The sequence below is a fragment of the Arachis hypogaea genome, chromosome 16 (genome assembly GCF_003086295.3).
Source record: "Arachis hypogaea cultivar Tifrunner chromosome 16, arahy.Tifrunner.gnm2.J5K5, whole genome shotgun sequence".
Taxonomy (NCBI): Eukaryota; Viridiplantae; Streptophyta; class Magnoliopsida; order Fabales; family Fabaceae; genus Arachis; species Arachis hypogaea.
In genome coordinates, this window is record NC_092051.1 from 147,266,684 (window position 1) to 147,292,936 (window position 26,253).

The following is a 26,253-nucleotide window of genomic DNA, read 5'->3' on the forward strand; positions in this document are numbered from 1 at the left end:
AATTATTAACATCAATCACAAATATAAAATATTTATTAAAAAAATATATATTATAAAAAAATATTTAAATATATATATTTATATACAAATACATAATAATAATTTATTTTAATAGTTAATTTTAATGTATAAATAATATTGTTGATTCATTTTAGTGGTTAAACCTTTTTTAAAATATATTTATTTAAAAAAACACTATAATGTAAATTAGTATGAATTTTTAGAATATATTATGAGGAAATCTACTATTAGTAATCAATAATTTGTAGTCAACAAAGTAGCTAACAATTAATAATAAAAAAACTAAAATTAAAAATAATAAAAACAATCAAAACTCAAATAAAAAAAAATTAAGATTCAGTGTTTATAATTTGGAATTTAATGTTTAGGATTTTGAGTTTAGGATTTAATATTTAGAATTTATAATTTAGGATTTAAAAATTAATATTTAATTAGAATTTAGAAGTTAGGATGTCCAATATGGCTGGAAATGGTTGCCAGTGACTACAATGATGGTTGGCGGCAGTCGACTGTGGTGGTTGCCGGTGGATAGAGATAGGTGGTTTGTGGTAGTAGATGAAATTAAGGTATTAGTAGGGAAAAAGAAAAGAAAAAAGGATAAAAGGATAAAGGATAATCCTTTAAAAAAATTATAAACGGATGGGTATTGTTTTTTAAATTACTAATATATATATATATATATATATATATATATATATATATATTGTTAGCTAACTAAATTCGAAATGACAAATTGACTATAGATCTATGAGGGCGTGGATTTTTGTTTTCGCTCCCCATCCCATTTAGGAAATTGGAAGTGGTCACCAGTGACGACAGTGATCATCGATGACTGATAATGAAGGTGGGTGGTTTGCAGTAATATATAAAATTAAGGAATAAAAACAGAAAGAATAAGATAAAAAGATAATCTTTAAAAGATTATAAATGGGTTTTCAGTTTTTTTAAATTATTAATAGAGATCGATGTTGACTATTTTTTAACTGATTATTTAGCTAGACTCATATTAATGAAATTATTATATAAAATAAAGTTCAAGTTAATGATATTATTATATAGAATAAAGTTCAAGTTGGAGTTGAGAAGTTAATCTCCAGTCTTTTTTTTTTTTGAAGAATAGATAAAAATACACATAAATTTTTATATGGTGGATAAATATATATTCTATTTTTTAATGAGTCAATCTGTATATATTAATATCAAGCTACGTTATAATTTTTATCCTTCTGTCTCTTAGGTAATTTTTTTGGCAGTAGTAACTGTTAGGTGACACCTTATTGTGTAACATAACTCTTTTGATGATACAATAAAAAATAAAAGTTAAATTATTAAATATGTTAAATTAGAAAAAAAAACTTTACAAATTATACATTTTTTTATTCTCTTCTTTTTCAAAAGTTACTTTGAATAACAAAACCTTAACAAAAAGTGAACAATGAGAGTGAATTGGTGAAATCTTCACATTTAAGTTTGTTGCCATTCCTGGTATTCGTTCTATTCTGAAAGCAAACTCGATAGGACGAGAAGGGTAAAAATTTACACACAGGGTAGAAGGCGAACGAGGAGAGTTCAGCAGCAAACGCGATCAAAGGTAATGCTTCCTCTCCTTTTCACATAAGATGCATAGTATTTATCATCATAAATAGAATAAAAAATTACATACCTTCCATAACAAACAACAAAGAAACAATCTTTTAGGGTTCCACTCAGTCGCAAACTCAAGCACTACTGCGTCAATTTACAAGTTCATATAGACATTTGCTGTTGTTGTAATCAAATTTTTTTTTTCTATTTTTCGGTGCAGAACAGGAGTCACCACAATCACTCACATAAACATATTCTTTTTTCGTTGAGATTGTGACATTTTAATACCTTAGGGTTTACAAATCTCTATTATGGGAAACGCAGAAAAAGTTTCAGGAGAAAATTTCTTTTTAATCTCATAGAAGGAAGAGAATGAAAGATTTTTTATTCACTCTCTCTGTTAGGACTTTGTTCGAAGTAAATTTTGGAAAAAAAAAGAAGATGATTTCAAATCACTTGTAATTTTTTTTATTCAAATTTAACCAATTTAATAATTTATCATTTATTTTTTACTGTGTCATTAAAAGAGTCATGTCACACAATGCACAGAACTACTAGCAGCCACTATCGTCAGAAAAGTTACTTAGGCGATAGAAGGATAAAAATGATAACGGAGCTTGATATTAATGTATAAGATAACTTATTAAAAAATTAGAGTATATATCTATCCATCATATAAAAATTTATATGTATTTTTATCTATTTTTTTTATTTTTTTACTTTATCTTTCTGCCATGCATCAGCTGATTAATATAAATACAGACATCTCTTCATAGAGTTAGCTTTTAGTAGTGAAGTTACACCTAATTACATAATACATATATAGTAACTTATGTCCAAATAAGTCTTATCAGTTAATTATATCTATCTTAAAAATTAGTCATTAAATTAGTTATTATGTATTTATATATAAATATATATTATTTAATTTATTTTTAAAATATATTTTATATTTTAATATATATATTATACAGATATTTAATAATTATTTTATAATATATTTAGATAGCATTTATTTTAAGATATTGAGACTGAAATTGAAACTAAAATTTCAGCTACAACACATAAAATTTTAATAAATTTTTTTGTTAATTTTAAAATAAGCAAATTTATTATTTTCTACCTCAAGTATCCTAAACAATAATAAAAAGTGTCACATCACCGTTTTATTGGCCATGTATACATTAAATTTAACGAAAACAAAGTTCATTTAATGACAGATTAATTTTATTCATCGTCAGTTATTTTTTATGTGTATATTAGAATTTTGATTCTGTTGTATATTTTTGTGATCCTAAAATTTTTGTATGTATATTTTTTTCCACCTACTCTAAAAGATAATAATTTTTATCATATCAATTTGATTTTTTTAAATGTAATTCAATTCAAGTTGATAGAATCCAAATAAGTAAATAATTAATTTATTTTATTTATATAAACGAGAAATGCTATGAAGGGATATGATTAGAATTTTTTTTTAAATAAATTAATTAAATATTTTACGAATATAGATAATTTGTAGTATTTTTATTGATTTATATTGCATTATTTATCTCGTTTACAGTGTAATCGAAATAAATTTGTATATATCTTGTTTATATTGTAAATGAGATAAGACATGTTTATTGTTACACGCATCACGTTTGCATATGTGATACATTGAAGAGAACGATCAATACGTATCTCGTTTACAATAAACGAGATATACACAAATTTATATTTATTTTGTTTACACCGTAAACAATATATTGGAGCAGTCGTTTACATTGTAAATGAGATAAAGTATGACAAATTTTGAGTAGTTATAAAAAGATCTAACCATTTGTAGTGTCATCGTGCTTTTCATATAATCCAACCCATCAGTTACTATATATCACTGTTCTACAAGATATAGTTAGGCAAAACTATTACTTCAAACTCTCATACAAAAAAGTCTAGATGGTGCAACAAAAGACAATTGCACATATATACTGTGATTAGGAGGAGTTATATAATAAGGTGCCGATGTTGCTGCAAATAAACATTGCAGATTTGTTTTCTCGGAACTATAGATTTGAGGGTGGTACTGTACTATGATGGGCACTTGGTGGTATGTGACTACAGCCAATTTGATAAGGTATTTTGAATTTTTTCTCCTTGTGTAAAGACTTTCAAGCATTACAAGCTCTTCGTCTCCGTTAATGATATGCATTTATATGGCAAATATGATAGTCTGTTGCTGATTGCAGTAAGACAAGACGGTTATAGTAACATCCTTCCTATGGTATTTGTAGTTGTCGAGTCTGAGACTACGCGATAAGTGCAACAACAAACGTGTCTTATTTTGTTTACAATGTAAACAATATATACATAACCTTATTTCGTTTACACAGTAAACAAGATAAGCAATGTAATGTAAATCGGTGAAAATACTACAAATTACCTATCTATAATATCTATAACAATATATAATGCGAATACGAAAGATTTGGTATCCAATATTTTTTCCTATTTTACCCCTATTTTTATAATCTAAATTACATATTCAGTCACGTACAGCATTAGATTTATGTAACTGCTTTGCTCTTAAGTCTTAACTGTGAAAGAAATTAAAAAAAAAACTGCTCGCTCTTAGTCTTAAGATTATAAAATGGATCCGCTTACAAAATAGTTTAAATAAGGTAATTTTTTTAAATAAACTAACGGCTCAACAGGTACTGCCGTGTCTGTTCAACTGCTTTTTTATTAAATTAAAAAAATATTTTTATATTTTTATTAAAAATTATAAATTTAATATCAATAAATAAAAATTAATTATAAAAAAATAAAATATTTTTAATTATTTAAGATATGCAAAAAATATAAAATAATTAAATTTAAATTAAAAAAGGTAAAAAGTTATATTATTATTATGTATAATAAAATTAAGATAAAAATTTACTAAAATGGTTTACAAATTAGTTATTTATATATTAAATTTATTTGTTTTATCAATTTTATTTGATTTGAAGCAAATTTAAAAATTTATATTCAAAATACTCTTTATCTTTTTGTATAATTCGAATAGATAAAAATTTTTTTTAATCTTATATTAAACATCTTTAATTATTTTTAATTTTATTATTATTTTAAAATTATTAATTTTTATTTTGATTATATCATCTCATCATATTGTACACTATCATTTTTTTATCATTCTTTTTACATGTATAACTTGTCTCACTATCACTATTATGTTGTGTTGTTTTATTTTTTTCTTGTTTTCTTCTTCTATTAACTCCAACCGCAATCAATTACACCATCATACCATTATGGTAGCTCTTATTTTTGTTCATTATTTTGATCTATAACTATTTGCTGTGTTAACTTTTGAGTTGTTAAAGATTTGTTAAAATAATTATTTTTTTGTTTGATTTAGATTTCTAGATGTATAACTATTATATAAATATTTATTTTTCATTCTTGATTGTTAAATCATACTTTATTATTTTAAAAAAAATTAAGATATCAAACATTCAAAAATTTTGTATAGAATAATTAAATAAAAATAAAAAAATATATACATTATTTAATTTTTTTTAATATATAGAATAATTAAATTTAAATTAATTTAGGTATAATACTAAAATGATTAAGTTGTTATTATATGTAATAATGAAGATAAAATGTATAAATATTATAAATTTATTTATTTCTCAATTTTATTTAATCTAAAGTAGATATAAAAATTTATATTTAAATCACTCTTTTTTTCGTATAATTTTAATAACTAAAAAAATTTTATTTCTAATAATTTTATATTTAATTTTTTAAATTATCTTTAATCTTGTTATTTTTTTAGAATTTTTAATTTTTATTTTTATTGTTCTTTTTTTTTTTACCATTATCTATTTACATATTTATCATTGGCTCGCCACCACTCTTATGTTGACTTGTTCTCTCTTCTTTCCTCCATTTTTTATTTTCCTTCTACCTTCTTTTCAGTCTCATTTAGTTAATAATTATTACACTCAAAAGTGAATATTATTTTAAAAATAATAATAATAAAAAAAATCTTGTAACATTTGTGTAAATCATTTACACTCCTATAAATATAACAAAGGAGTAAATTTAACTTTTTCTGGTATGAGTATTTTTTTATTATCTAATAATACAAAGTCATATATTTATATTTATGATAAAAGTTAAATAATATTATTACTTTTTGTTTAACAAAATTAAAATATAACACAAAAACAAAGATAAAAACTGAGTAAAGTAAATAGCTCTAAAAAAAGATAATGTCAAATTTTATGCCATGATATATGAGAATAATGATTTATTTTATTATATTTATTTTTATACTAAAAAAACAAAAAATTAAATTTTATTTTAGTTTTTTATTACTTGTTTTACTTATCTACAATCGTTTAAATTAGACTTTATACTTATTGAGTTATGTTTTCTCCCAACGAACAAAATATTTATGAAGTCATTTTCATTTTTTTTATAAGAGTACATCTATTATATCGTAATTTTAATAATTAATTTAAATTTTAAAAAATTGAATAAATTTATATGTATTTTGATTACATTCAAAAGTGAATTATATATGTACTCCTATAGTTAAGAAATAGACTTAACTTATTCTATAATAAGTAAGTTTTTCAATCATTTAATTTATAAAAAAAGTCACATCTTTTTATTTATCCTAAAAATTAAAAATAAAAATTAATATTCATACTTTTGATTAACAGAATTAAAATAAAATATTAAAATAAACCTCGAATAAAAATACAAAATTTTGAATTCCAAAATATAAAATAGTTAAAAGATAAAAAAATTATTTAAATATAATTTTTTAAAGGTACTCCATGAACTTAGATAAATAAATATTATATGCAAAATGAATTATGATATATTGATACAAAATTATTATGTGTAAATTTTTTAAAAAATATTATGCTGTTAAACTATTTTACTTTTATTCTTTTAAAAATATATCTATAATAAAAAATTTGCATGAATAATTTACATACAATAAAAAATTGTTGCAATAAAAAATATGTGAAAATTTTTTATCCAATTTAACTACGGAATGTACAAAATTTTTTTAATAATAAAACTCTTCCATTAAGAATAATATTAAAATTTAAATTTGGATACTAATCCACATTATATATTGCATAGGTATTTAGAGTATATTAAATTTGAAGAAAAAAATTACTCAGTGTAAATTTTTTTTAAATTAATCTTGTTGAATTATTTTACTTTTATTCCTTAAAAATATATCCTAATAAAAAATCTGTAACAATAATTTACATCCAATAGGAATATTTTAATGAGGTTAAGATGAAAAAATGGGTATAAATTTTTTTATTTGACATAATTGGCGAAAATTTTTTTTTAATAATAAACCTTTCTTTAAAGGTAATATTGGAACTTAAATTTAGACACCAATTATTATTATATATTGTGTAAGTACAAGAGTACATTAAAATTGTATGATAATAATTTAAAAAAAATATTATTTGTACATTTGTATATTTATTTAAAAAAATTACTTTATTTAAATTATTTTGAAAGTGTGATCCATTTTATAATTTTAAGACTGAGAGTGAGCAATTTTTTAAAATTTCTTTTACAGTTAAGAGCTAAGCAGTTACATCATTCTAATGGAATACGTGACTGAATATGTAATTTAGATTATAAAAATAAGGGTAAAAGAGGAAAAAATATTGGAAACTAAATCCTCCGTATTCGCATTATATATTGTTATTAAAAAAATTACTTTGTTTAAATTATTTTATAAGTGTGATCTATTTTATAATCTTAGGACTGAGGGTGAGCAATTTTTTTTAATTTCTTTCAAAGTTAAGAGTTAAGCAGTTACATCATTCTAATACAGTACGTGACTGAATATGTAATTTAGATTATAAAAATAAAAGTAAAATAAAAAAAATATTAGATACTAAATCTTCTGTATTCGAATTATATATTATTATAAATATTGTTATAGATTATCAAAATATATAAACATGTCATTCAATATAATTATCAAAAAAGATAATATCAAAAAATGATAATATAACTAATATGTATTCTTATAGTTATTTATTAATATTATCTTTTTTATTCCCTAGCTTTTATCTTTATTAACATCCAAGATAATATTATCTTTTAAACATTTTTTTGGTTAAATATCTTAGCTAGAATCTATTCAGATATATAAACATAGTCGTGGAAAATTGAAAGCAAAGTAGTTAACATGAGAGGGTTAATCTCTTCTTCAGCGCAAGAGATTGAAGGAAACGATGACTTACTCACTCAAATTCTTGTTCACCTGCCTCGTAGAGATCTCATAACCTTCAAACTTGTCTGCAAGCAGTGGCGCTATCTCATCTCCGCCCCCGACTTCCGCCGCTACCATGCCACCGTAAAAAGAAGAGTCTCCGGTTTGTTCCTATATCACTTCACAAATCCTATAAATTACGGATTCAAATTCTTCTCCTTCAACACCTCATCTTCATCTTCCCGCCTCCCCGAAATCTCCGATCTACATTCTTGGCAGATATTACAATCTTGCAATGGCTTGATGCTTGTTCGCAAATCGAAAGACATGTTTATCTACAATCCTACCACTGGAGACAGAAAAATCTTGCCCTCACCCTTTCCATCGTTTCATGAAACACGTTTCATGCATTATTCTCTGGCTTTTGATCCCCTGCGATTTTTTGGTTATAAGCTGATCTACATCCTTCATGGCGAATATTCAAAGGAAGACTGCTACCAAACCATGATTTATTCCTCGGAATTCGGAGTCTGGAATCTGTGCGGATCTTCCTTCTGGACTCCCTTAGAGATGATGGATTTTGAACATGGAACCTATTTCAAAGACTCAGTTTATTGGATTGGCAACAGAAGTAAAACGATGCTGCGTTTTGATTTGAAGGAAGAGTGCGTGAAGGATGACATGCCTCCCTTGCCGGCAGAGCCTCATCATTATTATGAATACTGTCTTGCGCCTGCATGCGGTTACATGAATTTGGTTGGATTTGGTGACTCTGAGTTGTGTGTAAGCGTCTTCCGATTGAAGGAAGATTACTCATCAAGGTGGGTACTCATGCACAGTGTTGAACTTCAATTTACACCTTTAGTTATTCGTAAAAACGGAAGTATACGACGCGCATACAGTATAATCTATCTTATTGAAGATGATGAAGATGAGATGGCTTTGTTGGTGCAGACACAGGACAAAGTTAGTGCTCTGCGATTAAAAAATAATACCTATCACCATGTGTTTGACTTACCAAAAGTAAGAGCAACATATTTGCATTATTCTTTCCCACGGAGAGTTATGGGGTGGTACAGAGCCTTTGAATACATTGAGAGCTTAGCTTGTGTTTAGATTTTAGACATTTTGCATCATTTATTTTCTGGTAATCATACTTTAATCTAAATTTAGACATAGATCTTTGATTTCATGATATAGAATACTTTATATTTAATAACTTGTAATTTTATGATATATTTATATGGTACTGCAATTTTTTTATTTTCATCAAAATACAACAACTCTCTACAGTTATTATAAAATTTTGTGGAATCTTTCGTGACATAAACCAAATATATGAACACTCAGATTGATACGATAGATACTAAAGGTCTAAAGGTAATTTTCAAGCAAGCTTTTATTTTGGTAAAATTTCAAAGGTAGTCAACTTCACATGAAATTAATAGTTGAAAATCGTTAAATAATTTGAATAATTTAACTAAATTTTTATTTAATATCTCTTAGTTATCAAAAATTGACTACACCTAAATTTCCATCTTTTATCTTTCTTGGTTTTGGAGGTATTTCTTAATCATATATAAGAATTTATACCATAATAGATATAGAAATAAAGAAAAAATTTAAATCTAAAACTATATTTGTGAAGATATGTTTTAGAAGTATACGATTTGGGTATAAGTGGCAATAATAATAATACTTAACAAAATGCAAACTGAGTGATCTCAAAAGTCTAACAGGTAAATAACAATAACAAAGGAAAAGACAATTTTGTCCTCAACAAAGTATGGATGTTTTGATTTAGCTTGTTACATAATCAAGAGTTTTCATTATCACTAATCATTAATCATCATGAAAAGGGCGAAAGCCTTCTCCTGCTCACTCTTAAACTACTTCCTCCTAATTACATAATACATAATAAGTCCAAACAAGCCACTCCGAATACAAAATCACTAGTCATTAGTTAATTTGAGGAAATAGAAAGTAAAATTTTCTCAAGCAATGCATACAAAAAATAAAATGTATAAATATACAAATTACAAAATAAGCAGCTTGTATCAGTTAGCAACTATCTGTATCTGCATTCAACCAGCATTGTTACTGATACAATCTGGAATTGAATGCAGCCACATACAAATATATGCTTCTGTAAATGTAACAGCCTCTAGGTACAAAAGGAAGTGAAACAAAATCCTGCACAATGTAAATTAATATGCATTTAATATATTATTAGGAAAACTATTGGTAATTAATCATTTTTAGTCAACAAAATAGTTAATAATTCATAATAAAAAAACTAAAATTAAAAATAATAAAATCATTCAAAACTCAAATAAAAAACTATTGGTCTGCGCATAAGCCGTAGCAAGACGGAATATATGGAATGTAAGTTCAGTGTGAGAAGAAAAAACCCCAATATAGAGGTCCTAGAAAAAGTTAAAAGTTTTAAGTATCTTGGGTGCATCATACAGGATAATAGAAAGATTGAACATGATGTAAATCATAGGATCCAAGCAGGTTGGTCAAAATGGCGGAGTGCATCTAGTTTTATATGCGACAAAAAAGTGCCTTTAAAACTTAAAGGTAAATTCTATCGCACCGCTATAAGACCGACTATGTTGTATGGTACATGGTACAGAGTGTTGGGCGGCTAAAGGGGAGCACGAACATAAGCTGAGTGTGACAGAGATGAAGATGTTGAGATGAATGAGTTGTCATACGCAATTGGATAAAATAAGGAATGAAGATATAAGGGAGAGAGTTGGAGTAGCACCCATTGTGGAAAAGATGGTTGAATCGCGTCTCAGGTGGTTTGGACATGTGAGAAGAATACCGATAGAACATCCAGTCAAGAGGGTGGATGAGATGGAAGATGGACAAAGGGCAAAAGACAGAGGAAGACCTAAGAAGACCATCCATAAAGTGGTCAAACGAGATCTACATGTAAATGGTCTCTCTGTAAATATGATACATAACAGAGTACAATGACGTCGTTTGAGACCCCACTTAGTGGGACAAGAATTTGTTGTTGTTGTTTATAATTTAAAATTTATGATTTAGAATTTAATATTCAAAATTTTGAGTTTAGAATTTAATATTTAGAGCTTAGAGATTAGCGTTTAGAACTTAATATTTAATTAGAATTTAGAATTTAAGGTGTTTGATACGGTGGGAGGTAGTTGCCCGCGACAACAATAATGGTTGGCGGCAATCGACTGTGGTGGGTGGTTACCGGTGGATAAAGATAGATGGTTTATGGTGGTAGATGAAATTAAGGTATTAGGAGAGAAAAAAAAAAGGAAAAGAATAAAAGGATAAAGGATAATCCTATAAATGGATGGGTATTGAGTTTTTAAAATTTCTAAAAGAGATGTTGATTTTTTTTTATTAGCTAATTAGGCTGAGAATAACAATAGATATTTATGGGGCCGGAGATTCTCTTTCCACTCTCCATCCCCATTTAGGAAATTGGAGGTGGTCACCAGTGACGACAATGGTGTGATCGGCAATGGCCAACTATGATAGTTGACGGTAATCACTGATGACTGATAATGGAGGTAGGTGGTTTGCAGTAATAGATAAAATTAAGGAATTAAAAGAAATAAAAGGATAATCTTTAGAAGATTATAAATAGATTTTCAGTTTTTTAAATTATTAATAGAAATCGATGTTGGCTATTTTCTAACTGATTAGCTAGCTAGACTCATATTAATGATATTATTATATAAAATGAAGTTTAAGTCAGAGTTAAATTGAGTTAACCTTCAGTCTCTTCTTTTTGTTTTTTTTTTTGAAAAAATATATGGACAAAAATACACATAAATTTTTATATGTTGAATAAATATATATTTTAATTTTTTTTAATGAATCATATTTACATATCAATATCAAGTTGCGTACATTATCATTTCTATTCTTCTATGATTTGGATAATTTTTTAGCGATAGTGACGATTAGGTGACACTTTATCAGTTTATTGAGTGACATAACCCTTTTGATGACACAATAAAAAATAAGATTAAAATGATTGAATATGTTAAATTAGAAAAAAAAAAAAAAACAAGTTTTACAAGTTATACATTTTTTTATTTTCTTTCTTCTCAAAAGTTATTTTGAATAACAAAACCCTAATAAAGAGTGAACAATGAGAGTAAATTACTGAAGTCTTCACATTCGAGTTTGTTGTGATTCCTGATTTTCGTTCTATTCTAAAAGCAAACTTGATAGGCGAGAAGGGTAGAAATCCACACGCAAGATAGTAGGCAAACGAGGAGGGTCCAACAGCAAATGCGATCAAACGTAATGCTTCTTCCCCTTTTCACATAAGATGCATAGTATTTATCCTCGTAAACAGAACAAAAAATTACATTCCTTCCATAACCGACAACAAAAAAATAATCTCTCAGGGTTCCACTCTGTTGTAGACTCAAGCACCACTGCGTCAAGTCACTTGTCATTGTTGTAGTCGAACTTTTTTTTTTCTATTTTTCAGTGCAGAAGAGGAGCCACAATAACCACTCGCACAAGCATTGAGTATGTTCTTCTTTTGTTGAGATTGTGATATTTTGATCGTACAGTTACAAATCCCTATTACGATAGATGCGAAGAAGGTTTCGGGTGGGAATTTCTTTTTTATCTCACAGAACAAAGATTAGAAAGGAAGAGAAGGAAAGATTTTTTATTCACTCTCTGCTAGGGCTCTATTCGAAGTAAATTTTGGAGAAGAAAGGAAGATAACGAAAATTTTAAATTACTTGTAAATCTTTTTTTATTCAAATTTAACGAATTCAATAATTGATCATTTATGACCATGTCACACAATGCACAAAGCTACCTGGCAGCTACTATCACCAAAAAATTTACTTAAATGATAGAAGGATAGAAATGTCAATAAAATTTAATATTGGTGTATACAGATGACTTATTAAAAAAATAAAATGTACATCTATCTACCATATAAAAATCTATGTGTACTTTTATATTTTTTTTTCTCTTTGTAAACATCTCTTCATGTAGAGTTAGTTTTTAGTAGTGAAGTTACACAAGTTACACCTAATTACATAATACATAGTGACTTAAGTCCAAATAAGTCTTATCAGTTAATTATATCTATCCAAAAAATTAGCCACTAAATTAGTTATTATATATTTATATATAATATATTATTTGACTTATTTTTAAAATATATTTATATTTTAATATATATTTTATACAGATAATTTAGTGATTGTTTTTTAATACATTTAAGTAGTATTTATTTTAAATTATTGAGACTGAGACTGGAACCAAAATTTCAGTTACGACAAAAAATTTTTTAATAATTTTTTGTTAATTTTAAAATAAGAGAATTTATTATTTTCTACATCAAATATCCTAAACAATGATAAAGAGTGTCACATCGAATTAATATTTAAAATAGTCCATGAAATTTGATCCCGTCTCAATATAACCCTCAAGATTTTAATTGACTCTAATTGTACCTTGAAATTTTGACTCGTGTCTCAATTTGACTCTTTCGTCGTTTTTCATAACCGAAAAGCTAATCTGCCAATTTTAAATGACACTTGGCACTGTAACAGTTAGATGACATGGCCAAATATTTTAAAGGTTCTCACAATGTATGAAATAAAACCTAGTGCAGCCCTAATTCCCCTAAATCGTAGAAGTCGTTTCAAGAGTTGGGAATTGAAGGATGTTGGGGAGCAGTAACCAAGGCTCAAGTAGTTCTAGTAGAGCTCGTTCGCATGGTGGCTGGATGAAAAATGCACACCGTGATAGATGTGGGAAGATTTCGCATTGACGCTTGAATGTTAAATTGAGTTGGGATCAAATTTTAGGGGCCATTTTAAATATTAACTCTACTATTTTATTGGTTATGTATACACTAAAATTTAACAGAAACATAGCTCATCTAATGCCAGATTAGTTTTATTCATTGTTAGTCATCTTTGATGTGTATATTAGAATTTCAATTCTATCGTGTATTTTTGTTATCCTAAAATTTTGTATTAGTACTTTTGTCCATTTATTCTAAAAGATAGTAATTTGTATCACATCAATTTGAATTTATTTTTTAATATAATTCAATCAAGTTAATACAATCCAAATAAGTAAATAAATACTTTATTTTATTTATATAAACGAAAAATCCTGAGATATGATTCGGATTTTTTTTATTTTACAATATAAGTAATTTATAGTATTTTTACTGATTTATATTACATTATTTATCTCGTTTACCGTATAACTGAAATAAGTTTATGTATATGTGTTTAAAAATACTATAAATTAATGCAATGCAAATCAATAAAAATACTATAAATTACCTATATCTATTAATAAAATATTTAATTTATTTATTAAAAAGTCGGATATGAATGTATGTTTTAAAAATTTGTAAATGTTTGGAATAAAAAATCCCTTTAAAATTGGGGAGAATTTTAAAAATCCAAAGTGTATCTTTTTAAATTTTGAATTTGAAATTAATGGTCGCATGAACCATGAATATCTTAGCTAGAATCTACTGAGATATATATAAACATACTCGTGGAAAATTGAAAGCAAAAGTAGTGAAGAACCACCATGGAAGGGTTAATCTCTTCTTCAGCGCAAGCAATTGAAGAAAACGATGACTTACTCACCCAAATCCTTGTTCGCCTGCCTCACAAAGATGCCATAACCTTCAAATTTGTCTCCAAGCGGTGGCGCTCTCTCATCTCCTCCCCCTACTTCCGACGCTGCCATGCCACCGTAAAAAGAAGAGTCTCCGGTTTGTTCCTATATCACGTCACCAATCCTGTAAATTACGGATTTAAATTCTTCTCCTTCGACACCTCATCTTCATCTTCCTGCTTTCCCGAAATTCCCGATCTAATTTCTTGGCAAATATTACAATCTTGCAATGGCTTGATGCTTGTCCACAAATCGAAAGAGATGTTTATCTATAACCCTACCACCGGAGACAAAAAAACCTTGCCCTGGCCCTTTCCATGGCTTCTTGGATCACTTTTCGTGTATTACGCTCTAGCTTTTGATCCCTTGCGATTTTTGGGTTATAAGCTGATCTACATTTTCGGTGTCGAATTTTCAAAGGAAGTCCGCTACCAAACCATGATTTACTCCTCGGAATCCGGTGTCTGGAATCTGTGCGGATCTTCCTTCTCAACTCCCTTCGAGAGGATGGATTTTGCACATGCAATCTATTTCAAGGACTCAGTTTATTGGATTGGCAGCAGAAGTAAAATGACACTGCGTTTTGATTTGAAGAAAGAGTGCGTGAAGGATGACATGCCTCCGTTGCCGGCGGAGCCTCATCATTATTATAAATACTTTCTTGCGTCTGCATGCGGTTTCATGAATTTGGTTGGATTTGGTGACTCTGAGTTGTGTGTAAGCGTCTTCCGATTGAAGGAAGATTATTCATCAAGGTGGGTACTGATGCACAATGTTGAACTTCAATTTACACCTTTAGTTATTCGTGAAAACGGAAGTTTACGGCGCCCATACAGTATAATCTATCTCATTGAAGATGATGAAGATGAGATGGCTTTGTTAGTGCAGACAAAGGGCAAAGTCAGTGCTCTGCGGTTAAAAGATAATACCTATCACCATGTGTTTGACTTACCAAAAGTAAGATCAACAGATTTGCATTATTCTTTCCCAATGGCCGTTATGGAGTGGCACAGAGCCTTTGAGTATATTGAGACCTTAGCTTGTGTTTAGACTTTAACCTAAATTTTCATCTTTTAAATTTTGAATTTTATTTTAGAAGAGTAAAGCGTGATCTCTTATTATTTATTTGAAATATGAGACTAAGAAAAAGTATTCAAAGATAAAAGATTATATTTTATTCTCTCAAATAAAAATTTAAAATTTAAAAATTTAAATTCTAAATATAAATTTTTTATTTCATGATATGAAATACTTGATATTTAGTAACTTCTAATTTTATGATTTATTTATATTGTGCTGCAATTTTTTTATTTTCATCAAAAGACAACAGCTCTCTATAGTTATTATAAAATTTTGTGGAATCTTCGTGACATAAACCAAATATATGAACAGTCATATTGATACGATAGCTACTAAAAGTCTAAAGGTAATTTTCAAGCAAGCTTTTAGTTATCACTGCACCTGAATTTTCTCTTTTTGTCTTTCTTATATTGGTTTTGGAAGTATTTCTTAATCATATCTAAGAATTTATACCACAGTAGATATAGAAATAAAGAAAAAAAATTAAATCTGAAACTATATTTGTGAAGATATGTTTTAGAAAGAAGTATACGATTTGGGTATAAGTGGCAATAATAATAATGCAAAATATTAATATTTTAAATTTAACATTTTTTAATCAACCGAGTGATCTCAAAAGTCTACCAGGTAATAACAATAACAAAGGAAAAGACAATTTTGCCCTCAACAAAGTATGGATGTTTTGATTTAGCTTGTTACATAATCAAGTGTCTTCATCACCACTAATCATTAATCATCATGAAAAGGGCGAAAGCCTTCTCCTGCTCACTCTTAAACTACTTCCTCCTAATTACATAATACATAATAAGTCCAAACAAGTCTTACCAGTTAATAATAGTATCTATTATGCCCTCTCTGAGTTTGAATTTAAAAGACCATTTTACTCTTTTTCTCTCCAAATAATGCTAACCAGGGTATGATGAATTTCCATAATATACCCTAAAGTTGGTGTCTCCAATTTTACTAGCACCAAAAGTGGGACAAAAAAAATTAGTCAAATTTGTTAGCAGCAGCGTCCTCATATCACGAGTATTTCTTTTCAACATTATCACATTGCTCCATTACTTTGGAAACTCCATGAAACCCAAGTAATGCTTCCACAGTTCCACTATTCCAAAGCATCATTATTGCCTGAAAACAAATGAGTTTTCTCTCACTGAATTCTCTTGAAACTGGTGGCATCTCATAAACTTTAACTGCATTTTAGTTTCATCCTCAATCCATTCTTTGCGTTTCCTTGTTCCATCAGTGTTGGGTGTGCTCATTATATTATCATCGTCAGCAAAACATACATCCAAACTATCAACCATCTCTATATCACCATCTGGTTTTTCAGGCTCTATCACTCCATTAATGGAATTAGCAGGGAGATTCCTATCCAGGTTGTTAAAGAAATGTTTTATCACTGGGAGCATACACTCAGATCTTGAAGTAAAAAAGTTAGCTTTAGCACGATGATTGGCACCCCCAAATACTGCCAATCCTTGATCCTGAACATCTAGAAGCCACTCTGAATACAAAATCACTAGTCAATTAATGTAGAAAAAATAAAATCTCATCAAGCAATGCATACATAAAATAAAATGTATAAATATACAAAATAAGCAGCTTGTATCAGTTAGCAACTATCTGTATCTGCATTCAACTAGCATTGTTACTGATACAATCTGAAATTGAGTGCAGCCACGAACATATATATGCTTCTGTAAATGTAACAGTCTCTAGGTACAAAAGGAAGTGGAACAAAATCCTGCAAGAGGTTTCAAGAGGAACTCACTTATAAGGGCTATGGGGGTGGAAACATTTGGTCTGCTGATCTTTCTAGTTATGCCAAATTGATTAATAACCCAGTTGATCAACTGAACGGGTATGCAGGATTTGGAGAAGCCATTTACATAAGACATAGCCTTGCCATGATCGCCCTTTTCCCTGTGACCAACCAGATTATGAGACTAAACCAGGAAAAACATTCTAGGAACCTCTTCATCCATAACAAGAACAAAGGACTTTTCCCATACCTAGCAGAATGTATAGCTAAGTCAGCAACAAACAACCAGGTTATAGCAACATCTTTCAAGTTCTTGGCATGTAGTGAAACTCCTGCTTGAGGATTGATGAATGAATACTCTATCATCATCACAGAATTGAACAGGACATCTTTTAGAAGAACTGAATTTTCCAAACCCTATATAGTAAAACAAGCAATTAGTCTTTGACTTTAACAATAAATATTAGAAACAAGTAATACAACATATACTTGATGAGGGGAATGGGAATGAGTCATTCAATAAAACAAAGGAGTTGATATTACCAATAGAAGATATTACCAGTATTGGGCTCAATGCCCTTGAATGGCAATCGAATAATTAATGCAGCTAACCTGTTAAGCCTTTTCTAAGAAAACTTACTGAAAATCACAAATAGGGAATTCATGAATAATTGGAGACATAAGACTAGCCTCCATTAAACATAAATCATATATAAGTACTTGAACGGAAAATGAAGAACTTATGACGGTTAAGCCTTTTTCTAAGACATCTTACTGATAATCACAAATAAGAAACTCTCTGAATAAATGGTGACATCAGACTTGCCAACCATAAGTCATATATATGTACTATTGTTTACACCAGATAGTTTTCGAGAAAAGGGTTTGCCTAAAAAGCCCTTAGTTTCAAAATATAATTAAGGAAAATTAAAGCAAAGAAGATGTAGTACTGACCAATAGGGAGATCACTGGCAAAACTGGCTCCAACATCATCCTGAAAAGAATATCTGATATGCACCAATGAGCAATCAGGTAGTACAAACACGAAAATTGTAATGAGATCACCCCAGAAAGTACAAGGATTCAACGAGCATCAAGCTGAAAAGTAAAGAACTATGGGTAGTATAGTGATTTATCTAAGAAATGGCATGTATTATCTGATCATTTTGGAACCTTGGCAGTTGGCCCATAGAAGGAGACGTCTATAAATTAGAACGGCATCAAAACCAGGAAGAACAAATGTGAGTATTCTGGTGGGTTTTTTTTTTTTTTTTGGGGGGGGGGGGGGGGGGGGGGTTGTGGAGAATAAGTAAAGAAAAGAAAAAGATCGAACTAAAACAGAACTGCATACATCCAGGTTCAACCGCCTAAAATGCTGAAAGAACCCACACTCCAGACAACTTAGTAAATAATGAACATGAAAGTATGGTATAGGAGTCTTTGCTCACAAGTAACCATTAGGCACTAGTTCATGAAACAAATAAAAATATTGAAGAAAGGAAATGAGTGTGATTAAGTTATTGGCTAAGGAGCAATTAATACATTTTGTTTTAATTGGTTAAAAAATAAAACAATACATATTTTTAAATTTCCTTTCTTTTTTTTTTTTTTTGGTGATCAGTTATTTTGTATCATTATTTTTAATTGGTTAAAAATAAATAAATAGCATGAATGCATGACTATCTTTAATTTATTTTTTGATAAAAATATAAATAAAGAAACAGTTAAACTCATTTCCAACTTGAATTAAATAAATAAATGCCACTTGCGGAACGAGACTCTTTAAGTTCTTACCTAAAAGGCAGAAATTCCTAAACCCTGTTATGGTCTGAACAGCACAACCCTGAAGCTTCTTCTCCATCTCCAATCTCTCAGAACATGGTTCAAACTCCAAGCACAGTTTCAACAACAGAGCTTGGCACATGACAACTCCAGACAAGAACCCAACCTCGCAACCATTCTTCATCATCATCATCTCTTTCAGAAACCCCTCACTCACCAAAGGGAAGAACGCCCTCACACAATCATCACTCCCACTTTCCTCATCATCGACCATCCAAACCCTAATTAAATCCACAAAATCCGAGTCCAAAACCACCACTTCATCTTCATCACCACCTATTAGATAAAAATAAAAGAATAAAAATAAATCCCAAATATAAAATAATAGTGGTAAGAAACAAATCATGGCTGAAAAAAAATGTTCATTTAATTTTGATCCCCAATAAATAATGAAATATTTTTTACATATTTATCCAAATAAAAAGCGATACAGTTAGAAGAATAAGATAAATAAACTCTTATCAGAATCAGAAGAAAGTAGTTCCTATTGTTAATTAATCACAATCTGTTATCGACGACGTTTCAAAATAAATCATCATTAAAAAGATTTTTAAAAAATCGTAATATTCTGTATTTCTTTCTTTTTTATCTGTGGCTTTTTGATTCGTGAACGAAGAAGTGATGAGTGTATCACAGTTCAATTATCTAATTATAAATATCTAAATCAACTTTTGTATGTTAGCGGCATAAATTATTCTGCATCAAACTGCCAATCATAAGATAGCACATATTGTATTTGTATCTAGCGGTTGACTTTGAAGTACTTATAAAAAAATAAACAATTTTAGATTTTACTTTTCTTGTTATGAAATTACAGTCGGTCAGTGATTGTTGTTTTTATTATCTTCATAAGTTTATAAATAAGAATATTATATAATAATTTAGTCAAATTTATTAAATTATCTAATAGTTCTCAAATATTAATTTTATATAAAGACAGTATAAAAAAATATCATATCATATAAACAACGAATTCAACTAGAAAACTAGCTTTTTTAATTAATAACATCAATTTTTTAAATTATTTTTATTTTAGATTTTAAATCTTAAATTTTAAATTCTAATCTTACTAAGTTCTAAAACAAAATTAAAAAGAATAATTTTATAATAATAAATAAAATTAATTAATATTAACTAATTAAAAATTGATTTTGATACTTAGTCATAAATATGTAGACATGCTTAGGTAAGCACATTTTGAGTTATATAATGAAAGTAGCAAAATTAATTAAGGTGCTTTTTATGGTGTGTAAATTTTAAACATAAAATTCAAAAATAAAAGAGTGAGCCCCATCTTCTATTTCTACTTTTAGACAATTTAGATACAAAAATCATAGACACCAAAAAATTTCTCATTAATATACAATGCCAGTAGCAAAATAAAAACTTAAAAGTTATTTTAGTCTTTTAAAAATAATAATAATAACAATAATAATAATAATAATAATAATAATAATAATCAAAAGAGTTACCATTATTGAGTCCTTTAATAATGACCACAAAAGCCACCCACCTAAACCTCCTATATAACGCTAAACAAATCAATGTGTTATGAAGTATGATGGCTTAACAACACGTAACTGTAATTGACCGGCTATAACCTAATTACTTCAAAGTCACTACAAAACAATTTCTAACAAATAGTAACAAACAAATAAAAACGTAATAATCCCGATAATTTTTAAGCATAATAATCGGTGTCCAGGGCAAGAGACAAAGTTGAACAGCATTGAATTAAACTTCACAGAGAGTAAAAAAATGAATTACCATGGCCACGAAGCGCGTCACTGCAAGCAAGGCTGCAATAACCAACGATCCCTTCGATCAAACCCTGACCCTCCTCGCTCTTTACCAATCCCTTCTCGCGAACCAGCAAACGGTACAATTGAGACAGCAAAGGTGCGAGTGCAGCGATTCTTTTGGTGGAGCCGCAGGTAGAGGAGCAAGAAACCAGCGACTGAAAGAGGTCCTTGAGGTTAGTAACGGAAGGAAGCAGAGGAGGAGAAGCTCTAGAAGATTCTAAAAGTGATGGTGTTGGTGTTCTAGAAGGTTGTAAGCGAAGGTTGTGGAATTCGAGGGCGGAGTAGAACCAGAGAAGGTGAAGGGGTGGGTTTGGGAGGGAGTGAAGGGTTCGGGAGAAGATTGAGGTGAAGTCGTTGAACTGAACGACGCCGTTTCGGTATTGGGTTAGAAAACGGGTCATGGATTCCGTTAGCATGGTGTGGTGAAGATTAAGAGGGAGGGGTTTCATGGTAGCGAAAGAGAAAGAGGAATTTTTGAAGGGTTGATTTTCAATTTCAGAGGAAAAGGGGAACCCTAGCTTTGTTATGTTAGTGTGAAATGGAGAGAGCGTGTGGGAGTGAGTGAGCAAGCGAGTGGAGGGGCGAGCTGAAAAACGAGAGGGAATATGCATTTTGTTAACGGCCGAATTTTTGAATTCGGGCCCACTTTATTTTTTCTTTTTTTTTTTAAATTGTAAAATATATATATTTTTGCATAATTATTAAATTATGCAAAAGACTTATTAATATATTAATTTATCTTCTATGATATAAATAAGATATGGAAATAGTTTGGTGTCCAAATTAGTTTTTAAAATGTCTTTCATTGTATATAATTTATAAAATAAAATATTTTATTATTTATTATCTTCACTAAAATCAAATTTTTTATTATTATCTTATTTGTATAAAAAAAAGATTAATCATAACGGTAATTAGAAGTGTATATGAACAGAATGAAATTAAATTTATCTTGAATTGGACTCGACTTTAAATATTGGTTGGACCTATTTTTTAGACTTTTATCCAATCTAAACCCGATCAAAAACTGTTTACTAATTTCTGCTGCTGAAATTATTTAAAAAATGCTTGACTGTGAAAATAATAATAGATATTTAGTTTGGATGAAACCTTTCAAGTGTGGATAAATCCGAATTTCAGAGGAGACGGTCGAAATTTTTATAAGATTTTCAGTAAAATCGAAAAATTAAAATTATTTGAAATTAGAATTAAGATTTTCTGCTTCATATATATTTATCTGTTATTATTTAATTTGTTCGTTTATTTTATTGTTTAGTTGATATATTAATTTTTAGTCTAAGTACTTGAATCGTGAGGCGATACTAGCGGAAACCTTCAAATATACCTATACTTTGAAGGCAAATAAGGAAAGATTCGCTGACGAGCGGTCGACGGTCCATTATGTAAGTTTAAATTAATCCTAAATTTCAACTTTATTTTGCTTAAAATTCAATTATTTAACTATTATCCTAATCACAACTAACGTGTGTAACGCAAGAGGAGTATCAGCAGAAATTGAAGACCGGGACCCAACAATCTCAGCCGCCTAATGGAGCCGACGAAGCCGACTCCGAGACCTCAGTCGTGGATCCCGACAGGAATTGGCGCGAGACCGCCTCTGAACCCACAAGAATCACCGCTTCGGGTTGGTCTCGTTCTTTGCCAATGACCTCCGCTCCTTCGTGTTGGTATCTTTCTCTGCTTCTACTTCTGCCACCAGCCTTGTTGATCCATAGGAAGCTGTCGACCTAAGGGAAGAGCTGTAGAAACTAACACAAGAGCTTCACTAGAAGCAAGAGCAGCCTGAGCAGAGATATCGAGAGATTATTGCATGTGATGCAGTCAGCTCGGACTTAACGGAGAAACTGGAGCAGCTCGATCGGTTGAGACAACAGATGGAAGAATACAACCAACAGATGCGCGTTGGAGGCAGGGCTGCCGTCGTTGCCTCTAGTGCACATCTGCTGGTTCCAACAGCGAGGTTGTTAGTGGGGCACTGACGGCAGCACCTACCCTGCTGTCTCACCAGGGGAACACGAAGTTGATGACAACAACAATTATCAAGATTTGTAGAGATTAGGATTTTGTGCATTTTTGTTTTTTTAGGTTCAGTATTATACTTCTGTGACATTTTATTGTATTCATACCATTTATTTTAAATAAAATAATTTGTTGATTTCCCATAATAAGTTTGTTAACAAGAATTTTAATTTGATTTGACTGTTAGTTGTGGCTAAACTGTGCCAAAAAAATAAAACATAAAAAATCTACCAGCGGATGAATTCGATGGTAAATTTTGGCGTCATTTCAAGCGAAATGATCAAATGGCGAGATTCGACAATTCATTGAAAATATTGACAAAAAATTCGCCGACAATTAGCGTCAAACAAAAAAAATTCGCTAGTAAAAAATTTTCGGTATCGTTTACAGAGTGAATTACAAGATGACGGTAATTTATTTAGTAGCAAATTTATTTGATTAATCCAATGGTAATTAATGTTTTTCTTATAGTGCACCTAATTATAAACTTTATTTATGGCAGTTTTATTTCATTGTTTTTTATATTTAAAATACATTTTTTTTATATTGTTGTTATTATTCATTTCATAAATATTGTTTTATTTTCTAAAATTTTTTAATTAAAATAGAATTAATTTAATTTTAATGTTATATATATTTATTGCTAAATATAAATTTAAACTACATTTATAGATGATATATGATATTCAATAATATAATATCATTATGACTTAATTTGGTAACTTATATTTTTATATATTATTTTATTTTAATTAAATTAAATTAGAGTAAAATAGTTTATTTTTGTCAAAAGATACTTATTTTTTATGGATATAATATTAATTTTATTTTTTTATGTTTAGTTTTTTCGACGTTTAAATTTTGATAGTCAAACATAATTATTTATTTTAAAAATTAGCTTTCAAAAGATAATTTTTTAAAAGTGATAGTATTTATATTCGGTAAATTAAATTAATTTTTTTTAATAAATATAAACAACAATAAACGTATTTGGTAAAATAACTTTTAAAATTAAAAGATACTATAATAAACGTTAATGTAATAATTACATTTAAATATTAATTAATGTATGAAATTATATTAGATTTTTTAATTTTGATAAGTATAAACTATTTTTAAAAAATTCTATTTTAGATATTTTTAAAAGTATTTTTATTTTTTGAAAACTGCATACATAAATATATATTTTTTTGTTTATCAAACACAAAATAAAGAATTTGTATATTTTAAAAACACAAACACCTTTTTAAAATTTTTTTTTAAATTAAAAATAAATGTTTTTAAAGGATAAAAAAAACTCTTTGACAAAGCCATTAGGGAGAAACCGAATCAGAACCTAGTAGCATTAAGAACGAAGTGATATGGTTAAATAATAAATCTAGGATTTTTAATGTTGAAATTAATAAACTAACGAGATTGTTCTATCTTTTTAAATTCTGAATTTGAAATAAAAAAATTAACATTTAAATTCATTAATTATATAAAAATTTAAAAGTTATCTTAGATAATTATCCTTCGGATTCCGCTAGGGAGACAATGGACTATTTGTACAATGTGTTTAGAATAACCATCCGAGTACAAAAGATAATAAACTTAATTATTATATCTCTAATACTCCATAAACCTCCATTATACACATTGTATAAATATTTTATTGGCTCCTCATACTTCCCCTTATCCTAATTGTGAGATATATATGAGCAGTAACACGCTCGGACGATTCAAAGCTAAGTGAAGAACAACATGAGCCACTACAAAGAATTAATTTAAGGCTTACTCACTGAAATTCTTGTTCGCGTGCCTCTCAGAGATGTCATAACTTTTAAACGTGTCTCCAAGCGGTGGCTCTCACTCATCTCCTCCCCTTACTTCTCTCGCATCCGCACCACCGTCCAAAGAACAACAGTCTCCGGTGTGTTCCTAAATCCCGGCATCAATCCTGTAGATCCTGAATTAACATTCTTCTACTTGGATAAGAAAATTCGCAGATTTCGTCCCAAAATCCCCGATAATTCTTCACGGATATTACAATCTTGTAACGGCTTGATAATGCTCTTCCATCCAGGGAAAGACGTGTTTATGTATAACCCCACCACCGGAGCCAAGAAACTCTTGCCGCCGCCCTTTCCATCCTTTGATGAATCACCTTTCGCGTTTTACTCTTTGGCTTTTGATCCCTTGCGATTTCTTGGTTATAAGCTGATCTACATTTTTGAGTCTTCAAAGGAAGACTTCTACCAAACCATGATTTACTCCTCGGAATCTGGTGCCTGGAAGCACTGCGGTTCTTCCTTCTCGGCTCCCTACGACATGGATTTTACACATGGTGTTTATTTCAAGAACTCAATTTACTGGATCAGCATCAACACCAAAACGACTTTGCGTTTTGATCTGAACGAAGAGTGCGTGAAGGATGACATGCCTCCTTTACCACTGCAACCTCCTGATCATAATGTCGCTGATCCTAGTTACTTGAATTTCATGAGAATTTACTCAGGATTAGATAATAATAGATATGGATATATTCTTGCACCTGCGTGCGGTTACATGAATTTGGTTATATTTGACTATGAATTCTGTATAAGCGTGTTCCAGTTGAAGGAAGATTATTCTTCTTCTTCGTCAAGGTCGTGGGTTCTTATGTATAGTGTTGATCTTCGACGCACAAATCTCGAAACTGTTTTTTATGTAAATCTTATTGAAAACTACTCTTTTGAAGGGTATGAATACAGTATAATTCATCTCATTGAAGATGGGAAAAATGAGATGGCTTTGTTATTGCAGAGACCGGACAAAGTTATTACTCTGCGGTTAAAGGATCATACATATTATGATGTGTTTGACATAAAAATAAAAAGAAATCCCCGCCATTATTGTAGTTTTCCAGGAGTTATGGGGTGGTACAGAGCCTTTGAATACGTTGAGAGCTTAGCTTGTGTTTAGACATAGATTTTAGTCTTTGCTTTACTTTGATTTCATCACGTGAATGGCTGATATTTAATCAATTTTAATTTTACGATTTATTTACATTATGCCGCATTTTTTTCAAAAAAAAAAAGAGAAGGATTGTGCACCGGCAATATAAATTTTGAGTAATATTATACATTCAAATCTTTTTATGAAATTAAATAATAAAATTTGGAACGACTATATTATGTTTAAATTAAAATTAGTCATTAAAATTAGTTATAAGA

At 28.9% G+C, this 26,253-nt stretch overlaps 4 protein-coding genes across 4 annotated transcripts; 3 read left to right on the forward strand and 1 right to left on the reverse strand.

Annotated features, from left to right (window-relative positions):
* Positions 1–7,831: 7,831 nt before the first annotated feature.
* Positions 7,832–8,971, forward strand: LOC112805959 (F-box protein At5g07610-like). The gene has a single exon (XM_025848275.1). It carries the CDS (start codon positions 7,832–7,834, stop codon positions 8,969–8,971), a length of 1,140 nt encoding a protein of 379 aa, XP_025704060.1.
* Positions 8,972–14,437: 5,466 nt separating this feature from the next.
* On the forward strand, positions 14,438–15,577 carry LOC112805960 (F-box protein At5g07610-like). Its single transcript, XM_025848276.2, has one exon. The coding sequence runs from the start codon at positions 14,438–14,440 to the stop codon at positions 15,575–15,577; it is 1,140 nt and encodes a 379-aa protein (XP_025704061.1).
* Positions 15,578–16,262: 685 nt separating this feature from the next.
* LOC112697678 (uncharacterized) lies at positions 16,263–21,600 on the reverse strand. The gene is made up of 6 exons (XM_025750956.3): positions 20,985–21,600; positions 19,170–19,493; positions 18,330–18,382; positions 17,626–17,792; positions 17,385–17,536; positions 16,263–17,117 (listed from the first exon to the last, which is right to left on the reverse strand). Exons 1-6 carry the CDS (start codon positions 21,466–21,468, stop codon positions 16,732–16,734), a joined length of 1,566 nt encoding a protein of 521 aa, XP_025606741.1. The 5' UTR covers positions 21,469–21,600; the 3' UTR covers positions 16,263–16,731.
* Positions 21,601–22,914: 1,314 nt separating this feature from the next.
* Positions 22,915–26,002, forward strand: LOC112805961 (F-box protein At5g07610-like). The gene is made up of 2 exons (XM_025848277.1): positions 22,915–23,000; positions 24,868–26,002. The coding sequence occupies exons 1-2, from the start codon at positions 22,915–22,917 to the stop codon at positions 26,000–26,002; spliced, it is 1,221 nt and encodes a 406-aa protein (XP_025704062.1).
* The last annotated feature ends 251 nt before the right edge of the window (positions 26,003–26,253 follow it).